The sequence below is a fragment of the Gymnoscopelus microlampas genome, assembly GCF_963454915.1.
Source record: "Gymnoscopelus microlampas genome assembly, chromosome: 4".
Lineage (NCBI taxonomy): Eukaryota > Metazoa > Chordata > Actinopteri > Myctophiformes > Myctophidae > Gymnoscopelus > Gymnoscopelus microlampas.
In genome coordinates this window covers 33,070,991-33,093,041 of record NC_139941.1, presented here as the reverse complement: position 1 = coordinate 33,093,041, position 22,051 = coordinate 33,070,991, and the positions used below count along the sequence as shown (strand labels likewise).

General features: G+C 43.4%; 1 protein-coding gene across 1 annotated transcript in view; it reads right to left on the bottom strand.

Annotated features, from left to right (window-relative positions):
- Positions 1 to 22,051, bottom strand: part of abca2 (ATP-binding cassette, sub-family A (ABC1), member 2) — a 100,707-nt gene that overhangs the window by 70,939 nt on the left and 7,717 nt on the right. The window contains exon 2 of the mRNA XM_084054243.1: positions 256 to 349. Within this exon, the coding sequence (XP_083910369.1) occupies positions 256 to 349 (94 nt within the window). The remainder of the gene's footprint in view (positions 1 to 255; positions 350 to 22,051) is intronic.

Here is a 22,051-nt window from a genome sequence, read left to right as displayed (position 1 = left end):
GTAGTAAACAGCACATAAGAAATAAAATAAGGACACATATACTGTATGACACATGACAACACAACAACAGCAAAAACATGAACCACAGGCAGCTGTACACATTAGAAACAAGGACAAATGCCGCAGCCCAAGCCAGTAGGCAAATCATATCTTTGCATGCTCTTGGCAAAGCTGTGTGTTTGCTTGTCTGAAGTATATATAGAGCTAGCGATATTTATAATGGCAGGCATCTATCCATCTACAGCTTCTCCCTACCTTCCTTCACAGAGATGGCTGGTTTCTTCTCTCTGAGACCCAACAAGATGAAGAAGAGGACCAGAGGGATGAAGATCTCAAAGGCCAGCACCCACTGGAGAGAGAGAGAGAGGGGGGGGGGGGGGAGGAGTGGAGGGAATATGAGTTCTCATGTCTGTCAATTAAACAGTTTGTGGTAAACACACGCGCACACACACACACACACACACACACACACACACACACACAATAATTTATCAGAATTATACAGTGTCAGCAAGCCACACGAGAAGAGCTGACATTTGAATGCGTACAGTACTGTACATCCCATTTTCCTCATGGTTCATAGAGTGTTCCACCCGGCAGCCATAAAATATTCCGAAATATGATAATGCTGCACATGTTCTACCCTAAGCTAATGCTGAAACACGTTTCAGCATAAATGAATGGTTTATTTTCGGTCTTTGTTCACAACAAATCAAAACACACTTGTGTGGGCTTAAACAAGAAAATCATCATCACAAATGTACATATCCAACCAACTCACACACAAATTCAAATTCAATGACCGAAAAAAGGAATAGGCTGAGGCACAATGCTTATTCTTTGCCCATCCTTTACAATCCTCAATATATATATATTAATGTTAAAAAACCTTAAAATATGCTGCAAGATAAAAGAAAAAATAAAGAAAATGTTTTACTCAAAACGTTACTCCTGAATTATTGCACAGTCGTTTTCGACTCTGGTCATGGGGTTAAGCAGACTAATTGTGAAACTGTAATTGTATTTACATGGCATGCTTATAATGAGACAGATGAATTGAGTACAAAGGACCCCAATGGAAACAAGCCATAATGCTTTCTTGGGTTTAAAATCTTCTTAGCAGACCTTGTATTGAACTGTACTTCCCTGTGCAATCAATCAATCAACCATGAAAATCAGCAGTAGGGGCAACAGTAGATTTGGGTTGATGACAATGTAATGTATACAAGTTAATTTAAGCCTGTCCTAAGCCTTCTTCAACCCATGTGGAACAGCTCTGTTTCTAAGTGAGAAAGCTGGAACACTTCCTATCATATTCCACAGCCTCTGCCCTTTGTGGCAGTGCCAACTCAGGCTGGTTGAATGGGACAGACACGTTGCATTCTTCTCTAGACTCCTCAACATGGCTTTCACGAGGGAGAATGCAACAGATTTGACTTTGTCCATGTTGCAGCGTTCCGTTTCAGCAGACATCGGCAGTAGTCAATCGCCCATTGTCACAGAAAAGCTTCCCCGTTGAATAGAGCTGAAGTTAGCTAATCTGAAATATTATGTTTTAGCTAACCAGCAAAAAAGTTTGTTTTGTCTGTGACATCACTTATTGCTTGTGCTTCACTTGAGAGATATGCAGTATCTTCCCCAAAAGCCCCCAAAAAAGTTGTGTTTTACATAGCCGTCATGGTATTTCAATTTGTGGTCCGATGCAATCTTTATTTAATCTGTATAGAATTGTTATGCCCCGTCCCCATTTATATGAATCTGGGTGGAACAATCCCCCTTCTTCCTTGTTTCTCCAGTCTCCACCCACCAACATTCTCCCCCCGCACCGCACTGAAACCAGGAATTATTCTCTTTGTACTATAGTTGTTAATCTGTGTATATAAGATATGATGTCATGATGACACGGTTTGTTTGGGTCTGATGATGTCATGCTGTTGTCGCTGGTCCACTGACTGACCTACCAACTGACCCACCGACTGACTGACCGACAGCATTACCCATTAGGCAATTTTAACTCTCTCAGTGCCACACAACGAGATATCCCGAGTTTTTTCTGAATGCCCTCAGTGCCAAGAACGAAAAAGCCTGAGTTTAAAAAAAAAAAAAATGGAAAAAAATGTTCAGAACCCAAGATATCATTATCTGAAGATTTGCAGCTCCATCCACTCCTTGTTTAACTTACAACTGAAAAAGGCTGTATCTCGCTTCCTAAGCACTTTTTTTTTACTTTGAAAAAAAAACAAAAAATTGCTGGCACAGTATGAACATATTTTTTTACTTCATTGGCACTGAGAGAGTTAATATAGGATACTGTATATTTCTCAGTGAATATCTCAGTTACGCCAACATTGTTCTTGTCAAGCAGTTTGTTTACGCTTATTTATAAGTCTCAAATTCTCAATAAAGAACAAATTTATAAAGGGAAGTGGATTGCCTATTCCCTCGCATTCCCTCGTGTCAGGTAATCCATAGAAAGGACCAGAAATGATGAACTCCTCAAACTCCAGGGAAGACGTGAGAGAGAAGAATGTTGACGGCTATATTTGTATTTCATCTCACAAACGACATCTCAAAAGCAAAACACTCCCAGAATGGCAGTCCAGCACTTTTCTTGTCTGCCCTGTACATTTTTTGCTGAACTCAAGCCACACACCTCTGTTGCGAAAAGTCTCCTTGTCGATTCCCATTGCCTTGCCCATGTATCAGGTGGTGAACGGATTGAGTTGAGTTTGCTTAGTGTCAGGTATCGATCCTTCAGATCTGGGACTGGGGTGTGAAGGCTGTCCCATCTGCTAGTGCTAAGACATGCTTGCCAAAAGCCTCACCACCACAGCTCTGCAAAGCTGCCTGCTACAGATTTGATGAAAGTGGTGGCAGTGGTGGTGATGGGGTGTTGGCAATGAAAGTGCACAGCTATCTATTTTATATATTTTTTTTAAAGGGATGTGCAGAGTGTATTTTGTGCACACTTGCAAATATGCCTAAGTGCATACACACAATGCACACTGGATAATCTTGTTTCAAGTGCACACGCATGCACACATGCACAGCACATGTTTCCACGATAACCACAATAAAAACATGGAAACATTTGCACCAAACTGAGAGGTAAACCATTAAAAAGAGCTACCCTACTGTAACTATTACAAAATAATAATTAGCACAAAGTCCACTTTTCATTGATTGTAAAGATTCTAACCCTCTCAGACGGCATCCTTCACATTTGAAAATTATACAGAGGCATACTTCAAGTAAAAAAAAAATTGCTTATTTTAGAATAGTACTCTTCCCACATCCAGGCACTCTATAAACTCCCTAGTCCCTACAGCCTCTAACCACAAGCTAATGTATTATGATGCCATGGATCGATAGTGGAAAGCACCAAGTTAATTCAGCCATTTAAATGTGTTTTAAAGCCACCACTCGTCTTCTACTGCTCTGGTCTTTTCTGCTATTCTGCTCCTTATCCCGCCAGGCCAGAGCGGCCGAAGATGAGGGATTATGTTTTCGCTCCTGCGAGTCTGTCCGTCCGTCCATCCGTCCATCGGACTCCTACTCCGAGATTTTGTCCATACCTCAGACAAATCGGCATTATCTCTGTAGTCAAGATACTGCATATCTGTCGGTTTCTCATTTTCCATTCCGATTGGCTACAGTTGGCTTCCTAAGTTTGCGGGAATCGCCAGTTTTGTACAAAATGCCCAAAATCATGAACGTATTGTCCGATTGGCATGACACTTTGCACATACAGTATAATCTGTAAATTTTATACTGACTGAGTAATTCCTCAAGACTCTCTGTCAGGACTGCTGCCTTAATCATCTAATGTTGTTGTCAGTAGGAATAAACACAGAAGCACTCGGATGGAAGTGGACTGATAAAAGGAGGAGCCAAACCTGTGTTCCTGTTTAAACACAAAAAGGAGGTTGTGCCCCCAGAGGCAAAAACAACCAAATGGGTTCCCAGATTGCTGACTGAGATACTATGGTAGACCCAAAAACATAAGTAGTGTGTGTGTGTGTGTGTGTGTGTGTGTGTGTGTGTGTGTGTGTGTGTGTGTGTGTGTGTGTGTGTGTGTGTGTGTGTGTGTGTGTGTGTGTGCGCACGTGCGCGTTTCAGATAGTTAGCCAGTAAACAAGGCCTGTCTCAGAGCTCTACTGTTTCCTCACAGACAGTCAGTTGTGTGTAGTAGGTCTGTGGTGTCAGCTGGAGTACCATGGCCTTTCTGTCTTGCTCTGTTTGTCTCCCACGCACTGTCTGTCTGTCTGTATTGTCTGTCTCTTTCCCTGTCTTTGTGTTTCTATCACAGGGTTTGTCCATCCCCCCCTACCCCCTCTGTCTCTGTTTGTTTCTGCGCTCTTCTTTTTGTCCAGGTAGCCTATTTTTAAGCAGTATCTTTCTCTCTCTCCCTCTCTTTCTCTCTCTCTCTGGTAAATGCTAAAGCATGGGAAATGTGGGAATGTGTGCAAAAAGGTGGGTGAGGCCATCTGTACAGGATGCTGAGTCATCAGAGGGAGAGGACAGATGGATAAGTGACAGAGATGTTGCAGGTGAGAGAGCGGGCATTGGTGCGGGCGAGCGTGCGTGTCCATGTGAGTGAGAGAACGAGAGCAGGCTGTGTGTGGGTGGGTGGGTCAAGAGGAGATTGAAGCAGACAGACTTGGCCAAAGAAAACTAGACATGCCTCTAAGTAACATTAATTTGTATCAGCAGAATAATTGATGGGTTCAGAAGGTTGACACACAACAGCGAAGTCGGTACAGACGACACCGACAGCCTAATGAAAAGCGACAATCCACCACAAGAACACAGGCTTTTTATTGCATTTCATATTGTTATTGCGACCGTAGGTCGCATTTACTATAGAAACCTGCTCCAGGTGTCCGTCCGTCACGTCACTCCGTCACACACACACGTCACACTTTTGCCCTGCTCATATCTCCGCACCCGTTGCCCCGATCCATGCCAGATTTTTCACACACACTCCTTACCTGCCAAACTACACCCTCCAAGGACCCCCGGAGCTCCAGGGACCCCCAGCTGCCTCGGGGACCCCCAAGTGTAAAAAATGAGCACATGTGGACTAATTACCAAATGACCACCCCAACGGGGCTGCTCACGGGGCATTCCCGGGGACCACCCACTCCTGGTGCTCCAGAACGGATGCAAAAGTGGTGGCGCCCCCAGTGGAGGACCCCCTGCCACTGCAGCTCACATAAAATGCCGTAACTCGGGCTAGGAGCGTCCGGGAGAGCCGCGGCCGGTACCTATTCGTCCGCCAAGGCAACGCGGACACCCCACCCCTAATTTCTCACATGGCCCTCTTCTAGCGCCACCTTCAGGCCGCTTTTCACAACACATTTTTGCCCACTACTCCTACAGTTTTGCCCCTAAAAACACGCAAATTGCTACACACTACACAGTATGTCTACACTCATGTCATCAACATGCCTGCCACCACATTTCTTAGACCACCAAACAAAACTATACATTGCCCACACAACTAGGAACCAATCGCCGTTACAGCCCTCTTCTGTATACATGTGACCTACGGTCGCTTATCTCCCGATTAGGGAGTCTTACTGGTTTTATTATCAGTCTGTGCACCCTATCCAGTCTACAGTACAGTATGTGCTTCTCCAGGTAAAGGGGAAGCAGGGCGATCAGTACAGTGATATTTGTTTGCCAGTTTATGTACTGTCATATCCTCCTATAATTTGACTAACCTCTGTGGCCTTCGTTCGTCTGTGTGCCGTTTCTCCTCACTGGCTGGAGCACTTGATCTGATTTTGCACACAGCCATTGACCATTACCATCTGAACACAACTGCGAAGCCCTTTTTTCAATTTCAACAAATCTCCACTTATTAATAGCGTTTATGTGTCAAACAATGGGACATCACACTGCGCAGAGTTGCCCGTCACAGCTCCGTGGTGTGTGTGTGTGTGCGCGCACGCGCCGACGGCTCGCGCCTGTGCTGTGTGTTCGCGTGTGTGTGTGTGTGTGTGAGAGAATGTGTGCATGAAATGCACTGCAATCCTTTCATGCAAAGGTGGTAGCACGTCGCGTTTAAGTAAATCTCTCCACCAGAGACACAAACGTTAATCTCATCTAGCCATTGCACCATGTCGAGTCTCCGAAAATCTGTACAAGCTAACGATGCGGCCGTTTCACTATCTCGATTCTCGCCCCTAAACACGGTCGCCCCGGATGGCACCGAACGGTCTGGGGTGAGCAATCTGCGCCTAATTGTCTCGCCCCAAAACGGAATGAATGGTCTGGGGTGGGCGATCTGCTGGACGACGGGACGCGCGGGGAGGACGTGCGACAGGACGTGCAATAACCCCACTTTTGCAACTACTTTTGCCTGCACACTTCACCGGGTATGGTCTAGTTATTATAATTGTGTTAGCACGTGTTATGCGGAACTCACGAAGAAACCACGGAGCTGGAACATTTGTTCCAGAAGTGGCAAAAAAGGGTGTTTATTAAATATTGTATGAAATAATTAAATATTCAAATATGTTTGACATCTCTATGGGAAAAATGAATGGGCTTTCGATCTGTGGAATCTCAAAATGGCCACCACTGCTATACTCTATTGATCATTCAAGCTGCTGAAAAGCACCTGCTTATATGCATGTCTTCTCTGTGGTACTATCCACCACTGTCTTCATGTTGTGAAGTGAACTATTTTTCTTAATATTATATCCTTACTGTACATTTGCATCTGGCATAGTTCTGCTTGTAAAGGACTCTGCGTGACAACATCTAATTATTGGACATACGTAATACAAAAAAGGAGGGAGGGAGAGAGAAAGAGGTGGGGGGGGGGCTTAGAGACATACTTTCATCTGGTCATGACAGATGGAGGGAGAGAGAGAGAGAGAGAGAGGGGTGGGGGTGGGGTGGGGGGTTAGAGACAGACTTTCATCTGGTCATGAAAGCATAGATCAGGGGTCACAAACACGCTGACTGAGAGTCCCTCAGTGAAGGTCACCAAACACAAGCAGCTCTTTTACAACCCTGTGCTCCCACAAAGCACAAAGAGACAACGTGACGCAATGTATCCAAAACTGCCTTCCACCACCATGAGACTAACACAGAGACTGACACAGAAAGACTAGCACAGAGACTGACACAGAAAGATTAACACAGAGACTGACACAGAAAGACTAGCACAGAGACTGACACAGAAAGACTAGCACAGAGACTGACACAGAAAGACTAACACAGAGACTGACAAAGAAAGACTAGCACAGAGACTGACACAGAAAGATTAACACAGAGACTGACACAGAAAGATTAACACAGAGACTGACACAGAAAGACTAACACAGAGACTGACACAGAAATACTAACACAGAGACTGACACAGGGATGTTAACACAGAGAGAATACCAGAAACTGACACAAAGAGACTGATAGACTAATAGTTGATTTTCATCAGTTTAACGAATGACATATGATTTAGTCTCTTACAATGACAGAGCATTTTCTGTCAGAAATTCAGAATATAAAATAATGTGTTATCTACCTAGGTTTAGATGCAAGCACTTATAGAAAATAGAAAATAAAAAGGTATAGGGAAAGGGAACTTTAAAGGAATTAAATCCAAATACACAAATGTAAAGGGCCGTTCACACCAAGCACTATAACTATAACAATAACTATATGGCAGAGATCACACCACAAGTATAACAAAGACAATGTGGCTGGGATGAGGATCATCATCTCCAAATCTGAGGCCATGGTAGTCAGCAGGAAACTGATGGATTGTGCACTCCAGGTAGGGAACAAGACTTTGCCCCAGGTGAAGGAGTTTAAGTATCTCGGGGTATTGTTCAAGAGTGAGGGGAGGACCGAGAGTGAGATCAACCGGAGAATAAGAGCAGCTGGAGCGGTATTGTAGTCGCCGTACCGCAATCTTCATTCCTACTCTCAGCTATGGTCATGATTGAAGTGTGGGCCATGACCGAAAGAATAAGATCGCGGATGCAAGCGGCCGAAATGAGTTTTCTCTGACGGGTGGCTGGCCTCTCCTTTAGAGATAGGGTGAGAAATTCGGAGTAGAGCCGCTGCTCCTTCACTTGGAAAGGAGCCAGTGGTTCAGGCATCTACAGTATGCCTCCTGAGCGTCTCACTAGGGAGGTCCTTGGTCCATGCCCCACTGGGGGGAGACCCCCTGGCAGACCAAGGACCAGATGGGGGGATTATATTTCCACACTGGCCTTGGAAGGCCTCGAGATCCCCCAGGAGGAAATGGCTAATGTTGCTAAAGGGAAGTCTGGAACTCTCACCTGGAACTATTTCCTCCGCGACCCGACTCCGGATAAGCGTTTGAAGATGGATGGATGATGGATGGATGGATGGATGGAGGGATGGATGGATGGAGGGATGGAGGGATGGATGGATGGTGTGAACGGCCCTTATGAGTGATTATGGGTTAATAACATAGATTCTGATTGGATGACTTTATAATAGAGACTTTAATTGGACTGATTTTATTCTAAATAATGGGACTGCTTTGTAATGGAAATTTTGATTGGACGGCCTTGTAATGACAATTCAGATTGGATGGAATTGTAATGCTATATAGCCTAATTGGTGCAAGCCCTGCTTTTCTTTTCCTCTTCTCCCTTTTACTACTGATTATTGTGTACCACTTTTATTTATTCTCTTTTCTTTAGTATTGACCAATAAACAGTCAAATATTGCTCTGCTCTATTATATTTTTTTGTCCATGATCCTCACAGTCCACATGTAGTGTAATTTGCATACTGTCAAAAGCCACAACACATAGGCACACCAGCATTACACTGACCATAGTCACCTAGGCTAAGACACACACGATAAACAAACAACGGGCACAAAATGCAAAACACAAACTGCCATCAGATGAGTCTTCCCATCTCTTGTTAAAATTCCTCTCGGCTTATTGATTCTCATGCCCTTGTAGTACGGACTCCAAAGCTCTGATTTGAATAATAAAACTGCTCTCTAAACTGCTCTTCCAAAGCAGTGAGATCAACCTCATTATGCCCCACCCCCATCATAAGCATGCATGTCACTGTTTATCGAGGAAAGCTCCTCCTCTGCTACTGCCTCATGCTGTCCATACAGAACAGGACTCAGAGGGGGACAAGCACACCTAGGACAGCATGTGAATGTGCATACAGATGGTTATATTACCACCTGCGAACACACACACAAATGCACAGGTGTAGCCGGCACGCACGCGCGCACACACACACACACACACACACACACACACCACACACACACACACACACACACACACACACACACACACACACACACACACACACACACACACACACACACACACACACACACACACACACACACACACACACACACTTTAAATGCACCCCACCACTACGCTCCACTCACTACACTCTCCAAACTCCCTCCCACACAGTAACATTTCACATAATCACTATCAATCATTTGCAACACCTGCAGTATTACAGCACGTTACATTCCAGTGACACCACAGGCAACATTTGGAGTCATTAAGTAACCAGTGTGTGTGTGTGAGACTCGGGCATCCGGAAGCTGTGGGTGGGCAGGGCATACAGGAAGAAATGGCACCAATATTTATCAGCAGCTTGTTCAAAGGTCTTCTATCCCCCGATCTCCCTACCAACCAAACAACAGGAGACTAACGGGCCAGCAGAACTAACAGTGTACGGAACAAGGAGTTGCGGGTCAATTTCCTTCGATTGATTTCCCATACCAAACCACCATAAATAACTACACTAGCCCACAAACTTGGACAAATACAATTATTTCCCAAAGGATGCTGTGCCCATCCGTCCTCATGATGGAAAGGCATGTCAGTAGCGGAGCCGGGAGAGCAACTCTGGAGTGGTGTTAGGTTGGGGAGAAACTCGCTTGTCTACTCACTTGTTCAAAGTCACTATTGAGAAGAGCATCAGCTCTCATGGCTAAATGTAATAATAATAATAACTAGAAAAAGTGCTCCTCGGAGCACAAGTCTCCGCCAGCAGACTTGTGTTGGGAATGTTCTAATTCTTATGTTCTAATTAGAACATGTTACTGTGTCATAGTAACATGACACAAGTGTCCTATCCGTCTGTTTTATCCAAACCTTAGTTGGATAAAACTGGTATCCCCACCTGGAGTTACTGTATAACTGTCCTATCCGTCCTGTCTGTATAAGTGTCCTATCCGTCCTGTCTGTATAACTGTCCTATCCATCCTGTCTGTATAAGTGTCCTATCCGTCCTGTCTATGCAAGTGTCCTATCCGTCCTGTCTGTGTAAGTGTCCTATCTGTCCTGTCTGTGTAAGTGTCCTATCCAATTGTTACAGTATCCGCCATTTCTCAACCATTTCGTGATTATTCCTGTCTTACCTCACTTTGAAAGAGGCAAAGACTCTTTCAAAGTGACACATGTATTTATAGCCCGTTATATGTCACTAGCCAATCAGATCACACTATTTCACCGTATTGTCAAGTGTCACGTGAGGCTCGACCAATGTTTGCTTGGCTGACGGAAAGTGAAAACAAACTCTCCTGGCGGAGACAACTAGAAAATGTGCTCCTCGGAGCACAGGTCTCCGCCAGTACTGTTCCTGATTAATCCTGTCTTAAGTGTTACTTGATTAATCCTGTCTTAAGTGTTACTCCGCCATTTCTCAGCCATTTCGTGATTATTCCTGTCTTACCTCACTTTGAAAGAGACCAAAACTCTTTCAAAGTGACACATCTATTTATAGGCCGCTATACGTCATGCGTCTCACTAGCCAATCAGAGCACACTCTTTCAACGTATTGTCACGTGTCACGTGAGGCTTGACCAATGTTAGCTTGGCCGAGGGGGAACGGGACGGAAAGTGAAAACATAGTCTCCTGGCGGAGACAATAATAATTTCACTTGGTGATGGTCATTTGATTTTATTTGAGTCATCTAGTGCTACAGTTTAAAAGTCCATTCTTTCTCCCAGATTCACATAAAAGCCTACAAGCAAACACACACACGAAAACATATTCTCACTCTCAAATAGTACTAATGCACGCATGCATAGTCACACACACACACACACACACACACACACACACACACACACACACACACACACACACACACACACACACACACACACACACACACACACACACACACACACACACACACACACACACACACACACACACACACAATATATATATGGCGTCCGCCAATTACACCAGAGACGGCACAATACTTTGCCAGCCTTTCTGCCTCGTCTTTGGGCATCCCAAGTTGTCGAAACCCTCCAACAACCTATCCTATGTATGTATGGCCTATGCTGGATCACCAGAGGAAACAAAGTTCTTAGTCTTGCACAGCACTGCTGCTTGGTAGGGGTGTGCCGATACACTAATTTCACGAAACGATACGATACGATATTTGGCTCACAACTTCGATACGATTTCGATACGATATGATACGCACTTTTTTTATTATGAAAATATATGGAGGAGAAAAAAAGAAAATGCAAACAAATAATTCTGTTTTTGCATTATTCAGACATGCAAACTTGTAGCTTTTCAGCTACAATAGCCGTTTTGAATCCAAATAGTATGACACCTGACCCGAAAAAAAAACACGTTGTCACTCTTTTCACTTCGGGGCCGTTTGCATGCCTGATTATTATGATTGTAAAAAAAAAAAAAAAAAAAAAAAAAAACGATATTTTTTTCCCCCCAAAACGATACATATCGTCGCGAAAACGTATCGCGATATATCGCGGGACGATATATCGGCACACCCCTACTGCTTGGTGTTACTCTTCCAGTGGAAGATGACACAAATGTGAATGATCTGAATGGACTCTGTAGTCCATTATTGTAGTCCTGGTTTCCTGAAGGTGGCATAGCTGTTTCCTGTTCGGGTTTCTTTTCCCTTAGCTTTGTTTGATTGGCTTGGCAGCATTAATTGAGAGACTAGCATTGTAATGTCTCTGGAGTACTTTAGGACTCAGTGGTTCAGCACTTTGCTGAAGAGGAACTAAATACATAAAGCTATAATTAGCTTGAACACGCCTCCTTTACATAATAAAGAATGCATTGGCGGTGAAGTCAAGGACTTCTCTCCCCCAGTCTCCCACTCTCATTGGGTGTACTTGTTTTAAGTCCAACTGCAATGTTTTTTTTGTGACCTTTATTGGGAAAATCCTAGTCAAACAGAGGCTGGTTGTGCCTCAGCCAATCAAAGTCTACAACTGTCCCTTCAGGTGAGGCAGAAGAGAGAGAGAGGCAGTGCCAAGGCATGTTTATGTTATTACATTGATATTTCTCACCTCAAATGTTTTCAGACAGATACATATTTTAGTGTACTTTAAGTACAACATTTGTAATGCGCCATCCGGCCATCTTCTTGAATTAGATTCACCACAGTAGCAGCCCAACAGTGTCTCCATAATGAGAATCAGCTGCTGTGTTGAGGAACATGAGATATGGGAATCACACAGGTGAATGAAATCACGACTCATGATAATTCATAAGGGCTTGCTGATGTAATCACGCATTACATTTTCATTTCACAGGAATTAAATACTATTGTACTTTTAGGGGCTTTTGACATAAAAATATGCAAAAATAGATGTATTTATTTTTTGGAAGGGGGCATTTGTTGTTAATTATATCTCCATTATGCTCTAAATGTGTGTGGAGACTCCGCCGGTCATCAAATTATTGGCTTAGGAATGTGGAGAAAAAAAAGAAAAGATCTCCATGAATTCAAGGCGGCTTCATGGGGTGTTTAATTGATAGAAAGAACCCTCCCAACCAGAGATTATGAATTCTATTACAAACTCAAAAGCGTTAATCTTTAAGAGCATGTTTGGTCTTCCTTCTCCGTACCTCAGGTTTACAAGTTAGCCTTTTAGCAGCCTTTATTTGGCATTGTGAAAGACAATAAGAAAATGGTAAAAAGAATGTCTCAAACATGTGACCATCGATACATTCTTTAAATGTCAAAATAGGCTTTAGATATTCTATTGGTTAGGTATTAGACTTTATAGTAGGTATTTAGGTTGTTAGTTAGGCTTAAATTAGGCTTAACATTTTTTTTGTAGGCAGTTGTGCAGTATATCGTACCGTATGTTGTAGTTTGTTTTAGTCATGTTGTTGTGATAACATGACATCATGTTCAATTAATTCATTTCTTGTACATGTATTGAATGTTCATTAACGTGCAAATAAGGTAAATTAAGTTAAGTAAAACGTAGTGAAACAGCATAGAAAAGGTACAGGAAAGGGCAGCAGGGGGATGTAGATCTAAACTGCCACACTATCGGTGGTTATTCTGTACCACATTTTGAATGGGGAGTTTTTTTTCGTCTCAGTCCAGTAATACAAAGGATCTCCACGCTGCTTCTCTCAGACAATACTGCTGATGTATTATTGAGGAGCTGCTCAATGCTCATTTGCAGTTCAATTATTAAGAGGGTTGGTTATGAGAAAGCTCAGGGAAGAGCCTGGATGTACAGCGGTCGAATGCAGATACTGCTGACAGGAGGAACTGCGACCACAGAGGTGTCTGTGTGCCATAATTAACCCTGTTCATTAATGGATAGACCCCAAGCATACCGTTTGGGTTAGAGTAAAAGTCCTATGTTTGACTATGAAAGCTTCCATATAGTGTGTGTGTGTGTGTGTGTGTGTGTGTGTGTGTGTGTGTGTGTGTGTGTGTGTGTGTGTGTGTGTGTGTGTGTGTGTGTGTGTGTGTGTGTGTGTGTGTGTGTGTGTGTGTGTGTGTGTGTGGGTGTGTGTGTGTGTGTGTGATATTTGTGTCTAACAAATGTGTGTTGTGTGTGTGTGCATACATTCTAATAGGCCCTATTATAAAAAAGGAAACATCACATTCTAGAGTCCATTTATGTGTTTAATAGCCCAAACCCAAGGTCTATGTATGAGAGTTAGGCTTGTAATGTGTGTGAGCCATGCCAGGAGAGTCATTTGTAAGACTACACACACACATGCACGCACGCTCCAACACACACACACACACACACACACACACACACACACACACACACACACACACACACACACACACACACCTAATCCCCGTATATAGTGCTTCATCCCATTAGTCATGGGGCTATTGCAGAGGCAGCCCGTGCCCATCTAGAGTAGCTTCCTTGTCAGCGGGTGTAGTAATGTGGATGGAGGGGTAACAGCAGGGCGAGTCATAGAGGTGTATGTGGGCAGTAAACTCCCCTTTACATCTTTCCGTTATCAAGTGAGGGAGTTATTGAAAGTGAGCCACTGGTGAGACAGATGTAGTGTGATCCAATTATAGGCAAACATGGAATCCATGAGGCCAGTGTCTTGAGTCTTGACCACACATGAACCCTAGTGTCCCTAAACTAGTGGGAGGTGAACATTTGGTGAATCTACAATCTACAAGCTCACAATGCAAAAGACGTGGGCCAAGTGTAGTTCCCTGGGGGACCATGGTCAACTAAGTATAGCGTTTAAGTGGTTAAACAATCAACTCAAGGTTCATTTAACCAGGGGAAGGTTCACTGACCAGAGATGCTCTTCTACAGCAGCTTCCTCCAATTTGTGAGGCTTAGAAACATTTCTCAAGGGCACATTGATGGAATTATGCGTGGAAAGTGGGAGTGTCTCTCATTCACTTTCCCCGTCCAGATGGTCAACAGGTATGAGCTGGTTATGTTCCAGTCAGGAGCACGCCTCCACATACCGGTAGTCATATAATACAATTAAATAATTGTGCTTGGCTCACTCTGCCTTAACAAAAAGGACACACCATCCCAAAGAAAAAAAGAAGATAAAAACACTACTTACATAGACACTTACACAATGTACAGTACCGGATAAAATGACATATTAGGCCTATATACAATAACAATGTGCAGTGCATAATGCATCAGCTGTTAGGCCACTCTCAAAATAGTCACAATAAATAAGTATAAGATGCATTCGTTTTTTCCATTCCCAAATATCATCAAATATTAATAACCATGATTGATAACTACGACACTAACAAAATAATTAGGAGTATATTTTAAGGGTTAATGATGCTGCTGCTATCACAACGTGATATGTTTACTGAAGACCTGTTCCCTACATTGCTTCATTATCACAACACAGAGATGGCTCTGCTCTGTCAAAACTCCAATGGAGATCGACTGTAATGGGACACAGCTGTTTGTAGTTGGGCTGTAAAGGTTTGGCAGTTCCAGTAACACAGCTTTATGTGGAATACTGCTCATAAAGACTCACAGGGATGTTCATATTGTCCATGTGTTCATGGATTTTAGCAGCCATGAAGGTGAGCCAATGAGGCATGGTAAATATGTACTCAGTTGTAAAACGCAAAGGGATATTTTGTCACTTTGTTAAGCAGAGGATGTGGTGTAGTTATTCCTATATATCCAAGGATATCTGTAGCTTGAACAAGGATATCAGGAGGACCTAACAGTCAGTCTCCCTGTGGTCTGGACTGGACCTGTCTTTGTAGCCTTACGCATGGCTCATTGTACTGAAACTGCAGATGCGTGCGGGTGTGTGTGCTGCACGCCTTAGGGCTGATATACGACCATGGAATTTTAATTGGCGATTAATTGTCATACAAATAAATGTCAAATAAATGAATGATTGCTTTCGCCTCCTGTCCTGTCGGCATAGCAGCCTGGACGGCACAGGGGTAAAGTTTATGATCACCACCATGGACAATGGGGGCGGCTACTACAAGCAGGGGCGGCTTGATTGGTCCACCCGCCTGTTCAGCAGGGAGTGGAACTGGCATGGATAGCATGGTCCTCCACACGCATTATTTCCTACCAGTGAAACTCCTCACTGTCACTGAAAAGTTAACTTAACACTGAGGATTCTTCAGTGCATGATGGAAGAAAGAAGGGAGCGAACCCGGAGTGAAACAGAAGGAGAGGAGGAGGTGAGAGCCGATGAGGTGCCGGTGTGATAGGAGGAGGGTGTGAAGAACTAAATGAGGGGGCCCAGTAGAGGAGTGAAGAGCAGGTGCTAAACGGATTAGAGACCCCTGTGTCACCCTCTTCCCTCTAGCTGCACCTGGCGAAGGAGGAAGATGCCAGCTTGAGGGCTGACAGGTGTGAAGCAAATGAGCAGCCAACTGTCAGGACTCTTGAGCGCCTATGGTCGTGACTTGTGGTACTTACTGTACTGATGGATAGTAACCGCATGAGCTAGTGTGTGTGTGTGTGTGTGTGTGTGTGTGTGTGTGTGTGTGTGTGTGTGTGTGTGTGTGTGTGTGTGTGTGTGTGTGTGTGCGTGTGTGTGTGTGTGTGTGTGTGTGTGTGTGTGTGTGTGTGTGTGTGTGTTTTCATTTCTACTCAAGTGTCTGTGTGACAGTGCATAATGTACAGCCATGGATTTGACACAACGGGGTATGAATAATGCAACAGTTCCACATCCTTACCTGCTCTCTCTTCTCTCACTCGCTCTTGCCTGGAAATGTAATTTTAAACGCTGTCCTTCACCCTTTTCTCTCACTCTCAATTGTCTTAGCAAATTCCCTTTTTTGAGTCAACTGCAACACACTTAAACACTGGCTTAATCAATATTTAACACACCATGCTACAGTATGAATAAAATACTGTACACAGTTACTGGAAAAAGCACGACAGAGAGTGATAAAATGTAATAGAGCTAGAGATAGATTGAGAGAGAGGAAGAGAGACTAAAGAGAGAATAAAAAATGCAGAATTTACACCAGCAGTGGCCAGCGAGTTTCCGCAGTCTGGAATTCCGCTAAATGGGCGTGTCTGAGGTATGAGTGACACCCTTGTAAATAAGCGAGTTGTTGTGGTCCAGCGAGTGATCCGCTGCTCTGGGTGTCTCTAAGCCAGCACAGCTGTGCCCAGCAGGAGAGCTCACAGGCATGGAGCAGAAGTACAGAAACTGATAGATTATAGGTAAGAAATAAGCCATGCAGTTACTCAATCTTGTAAAATTTCATTTTTGCCTGATTTTACCGATATATTATAAAAAAAAAGAAAATATATATATTTTTTTCATATCTTTGATTTTCGGGACATTGCTCTGCTTGTGCGGGGCGTGGGACAGAGGGTCCAATTTCAGGACTGTCCCGCGAATTTCGGGACGGATGGTCACCCTAGCTCAGAAACACCCAATCACCCTTCATTCTAGAACTAACCTAGTGGTTCGTTCTAGGCGGTCTTTTTAAGCAGATCACTGTTCACTTTTCATACTAAACGCTCAGCATTGGTCACAGCACTGTTCCTGCAGCTTGTCAGCCATCAAACTCCCTCCAACTCAGCCAGTCTCCTCCCTCCCTGTGGCATTTAGTTCTTCACTATGTTAATTCTGTGGACTGTATGATGTTATATCTGTGTATCTTAACTTACGCCTTTGAGGGGTTCAATGTCTTTATGCAAGAACCATCCCGCTATCTTAGGCTTTGCTTCAGGCGGGTTAGTGATCTCAGATTCTGTGTAATGCTTGCCCAGATAATCTGTAGAATCACAGTCACACCACCAAACTGAATGCAACATCGTTGCAATAAATGGTTGGTTTATTTTGACAAAGTGTCTGACTGAATTGAATTACTGTACAGTGTGTTCTGAAGGGTCCTCTTTAGCACAAGTGCATATTAGTGTTAACAGTTAATAGGAAAGACTGAGATATATATACTCTGTTATTACTCTGGGTCTACCATATACAGTACTTATACGGATCCCTAGCAAGAGCCTGCAGAGGCTACATGTGATGTGGTTGTGTGATGTAATGTGGTTGTGAGACCACATCACAACCACCCTCCGTTCACTACACTGTCTCCCCATCACCTTCAGGACTGAATTCAAGATCTCCCTTCTGACCCATCAGTGCATCCACGGCAATGCCCCCCCCCTAGCTCAAAGAACTTCTCAAAATAAAACCCTCCGCTCGAAACCTTCGCTCGTCCAAACACCAACCTTCTCTAGACCACCAAGACCAACCTCCACACCATGGGCCACCGGGCTTTCTGTCCACTGAACCACGCCTGTGGAATGCTCTCCCCGACCACTTGAGAGCCCCACAATCTACCGATGCTTTTAAAAATGGACTTAAAACATACCTTTTTAACAAAGCTTTTTCTTAGGTCTTTCAATTACCTTTTTGAATCGATCTTTTTCCTCAAGAAAGGGTATTCTTGTTGTTTTTGCCCTGACTTTGTTATTTTTGTGCCTTTTGATTTAACCCTGTAGCACTTTATAAAGTGTGTTATAAATAAAATGTATTATTGTTATTATTATTATTACTTCCTTTACGTGGTTAAAAGATATATTGAAAATAAGAATATTTCTTATAATTTGCGGTAATATTGCAGTTCGTACGTATCATATGGCTTATGAAAATAATACACATAAATATAATACATAAAAGAACTCCATATTTTACCCAACAGAACGAGGAGACACTGACAAAGACTGAACACTCTGCTGTCCTCACATTGCCTCCACTGTCTGGCTACGGTTTGTACCATTTACCCTCATGGGGGATAAGATGTTTCTGACATCTTCATTCACTCTTTCTCTTTAAGTTGTCTCTCTCTATTACGTTTCCATCCATCTATACTCAGTAAGCATGCACCACCCTCCCGCACTCCCCGTGTCATTCACAATCCTGCACACATGATGCAGGTCTTCTCTCGGCTTTCCTTCATCCCTCCCTTCATATTCCCAATTTCTCCATGCCACTGTCACTCTTCCTATCACCCCGCCCCTTTCTCTCTCTTTCTCTCTTTCTGCTGTTGGCAGAGGTGGCCATGGTTGCAGTCTGCTTTCCGTGTCCCCTGCAGCAAAATATGGGGGCAGTTAAAGTCAAATGAACCAGCTAAAAAAAAAACGAGAGGGAGAGAGAGAGAGAGAGAGAGAGAGAGAGAGAGAGAGAGAGAGAGTCAGACAAACAGACAGACAGACAGACAGACAGACAGACAGACAGACATGTTTGTCCTTCATGAGCTGCACTGAAAGCGCCACTCAACCGCGTTCATGCCTCCCACTGCTTTCCACAATATGTAAAAACAAAACAAAACACACACACACACACACACACACACACACACACACACACACACACACACGTGTGGTGTGTGTGTGTGTGTGTGTGTGTGTGTGTGTGTGTGTGTGTGTGTGTGTGTGTGTGTGTGTGTGTGTGTGTGTGTGTGTGTGTTAGTGTGTGTGTGTGTGTGTACATGTGTGCTGCGTGCATGCATGTTAAGTAGACATTTTATTTGCTCCGCTGCTTCTCTTGTTCACTCTACTGCCTTCTCTTCTGTGCTCACCTTTCCTCCTCCTTATAGAAAGGAGAAGGCTCCCCTTCTCCCATCTCCTTTCATCTCTCTCCTCTGCCTCTTCCTGCTCCTCTGTTCATATTAGATCAACAGTGACCATCAAGTATAGGGCTGGGTGATATGACTTCAAATCAACATCACTACTATTTAAAACCTTTACCTTGATTACGATTAATGAACAATTACAAAAAATAAATCTATGTAGTGAAAATAGCAAATCTACTGTACAAGCTCACAACAACGCATCGCAGCACGAGTTGTGAGCTTGTAGATCAACTGTATTTGTACACCACCTTTGTACAACAAAGTGTCATTATTTCTAAGACAAAGGCCATTGTGCTTGGATGTAGACACATGTTGGGCAAGAATCCTCAGTTAAAACTGTCAATTGGCACCACACAAAATTGAACAAGTGAACACAATAAAACTTCTGAGAGTAACTATTGATAGCTCTTTATCTTGGTCTAAACATATAAACAATATTGTCATCAAACTAGGAAGAGGAATCGGGATGAATAGGAAGTGTTCTGCTTTCATCACTCCCTCTATAATGAAATCGGTTATTCATTCTTTAGTTCTATCTAATTTAGAATATTGCCGTGTAATCTGGTCGTCAGCTACAAAATCTGATTTGAAAAAAGTACAGGTTGCTCAGAATAAAGCGGCTCGTCTGGCACTAGGATGTTCATACAGGACAAGTATTAGCTACTGTATATGCATGAACATCTGGCATGGCTAATGGTTGAACATAAATTATCGGTGAGTCTTCTAATTCTACTGCGGAACATTATTATTATTAATCCAGGGTTAAATGGTTAATCAGACGAATCGATTTGGTTGATTATAATAAAAGATCTATTCAACTTTTTTCATGTTGATTCGTTGATATATAAGAAAGAATATATATAAAAACAATCTTGCTTCTCTATTATTTGGTTATAAGTCGGTTATTGGTTCTAAATATCGGTTTCGATATATTTTCGATTAATTGCCCAGACCTAGCAAAGAGCAAGCAGACCCCTTGTACAGGAAAATATAACAGGAAGCCATGGTGAAACAATACACTACAGCATAGCCTACGTATATGCTGGCGGCAACCTTAAGAACAAACAGACATGTATGTCACATTTATAAATGGAACATACTTAAAATGCAATCAAGACTCATATGCATCTTTTTTTATTCATGTCAAAATCTACTTCGACAAACAAGGCAATTGCCTTTATTTAATCAGGGACTGAGCACTGATGTTCTCTTACAGCTTCACTGTTATGTACATCTGTTGCTTAAGTATTGCAACAGTCATTGGCATTAGAGAAGAGTTTTGCATTTACCATCCCACCTATAGTAGGGCCATGGATTGCCTGCTGTTGTGGGTCAACCTACATGTAGCAGATGACTATTTTATCATCAAAAAGTCCTTCTGTTTGAAGCTGACAATTCAAGCTGGATAGCTACAATGCCAGTTATACAAATTGCAAATGACTCATATTTTACAACAACTGCGAGCATTTTAACTAGAGAGGCTCTCCAAATGAAATGCCACATTGCAGCTTTGCCAGTATTCTATAATTATTCATAGTGAGAGCTCTAATGACATGATTAATACTGCAGCACCTCCAAGCACACACACTGCATCTCAGGACGAGCTCCAGGCCTACAGGTTTACAGGCATTTCCATTAGCCAGAGGTGCACAGCCAACAGGTGGAGCTCACAGTTGAGATTCAGCCACCAGCCAGTCTACAACAGCAGGAGTAAACCACAGACACACACGCCACACGCACACAAAGACACACACGCACGCACACGCACGCACGCACGCACGCACGCACGCACGCACGCACGCACGCACGCACGCACGCACACACACACACACACACACACACACACACACACACACACACACACACACACACACACACACACACACACACACACACACACACACACACACACACACACACACACACACACACACACACACACACACACACACACGCACGCACACGCTCTCACACACACATACACACACACACACTCACAACCTCACACACACGCGCGCGCGCACGCATGGCCGGACGCATGATCGCACGCACATATGCTCTATTCTAGTTTTGAAGGATTATACCAGAAACATACTTATTCATAATTTATTCATAAATATTAAGCTAAATCACTTAATGGCAATCTTAGCTGAGACACACACACACACACACACACACACACACACACACACACACATACACACACACACACACACACACACACAAGCTTTTCTCATTTTAGTGATTAACCTTTGTCCTCCAGTGTTGCAGCTCATTAACACCATCTAACATGGTCACTTTCTCAGCGACCCCACCAGCAGCAGCTTAGCAGGCCTTCTCACCTCTACCATTAACATATTAATATGCTTTATTTCAGCTGCCAACTGTACTTGAAAACACAGCACAGTACTTTATTCTCTCCACCAGGATATCATATTTTCACCCAGACTGTGTGTGTGTGTGTGTGTGTGTGTGTGTGTGTGTGTGTGTGTGTGTGTGTGTGTGTGTGTGTGTGTGTGTGTGTGTGTGTGTGTGTGTGTGTGTGTCCAAGCTAATCCCGTAAACTACTTGGCCTATTAGCGTCATATTTCTTGTGCACGCTGACAGCAGCAGAAGGATTCAAATCAAACAATGACAAATTGTTTGACTTTATAGTTGCCAAGCAACT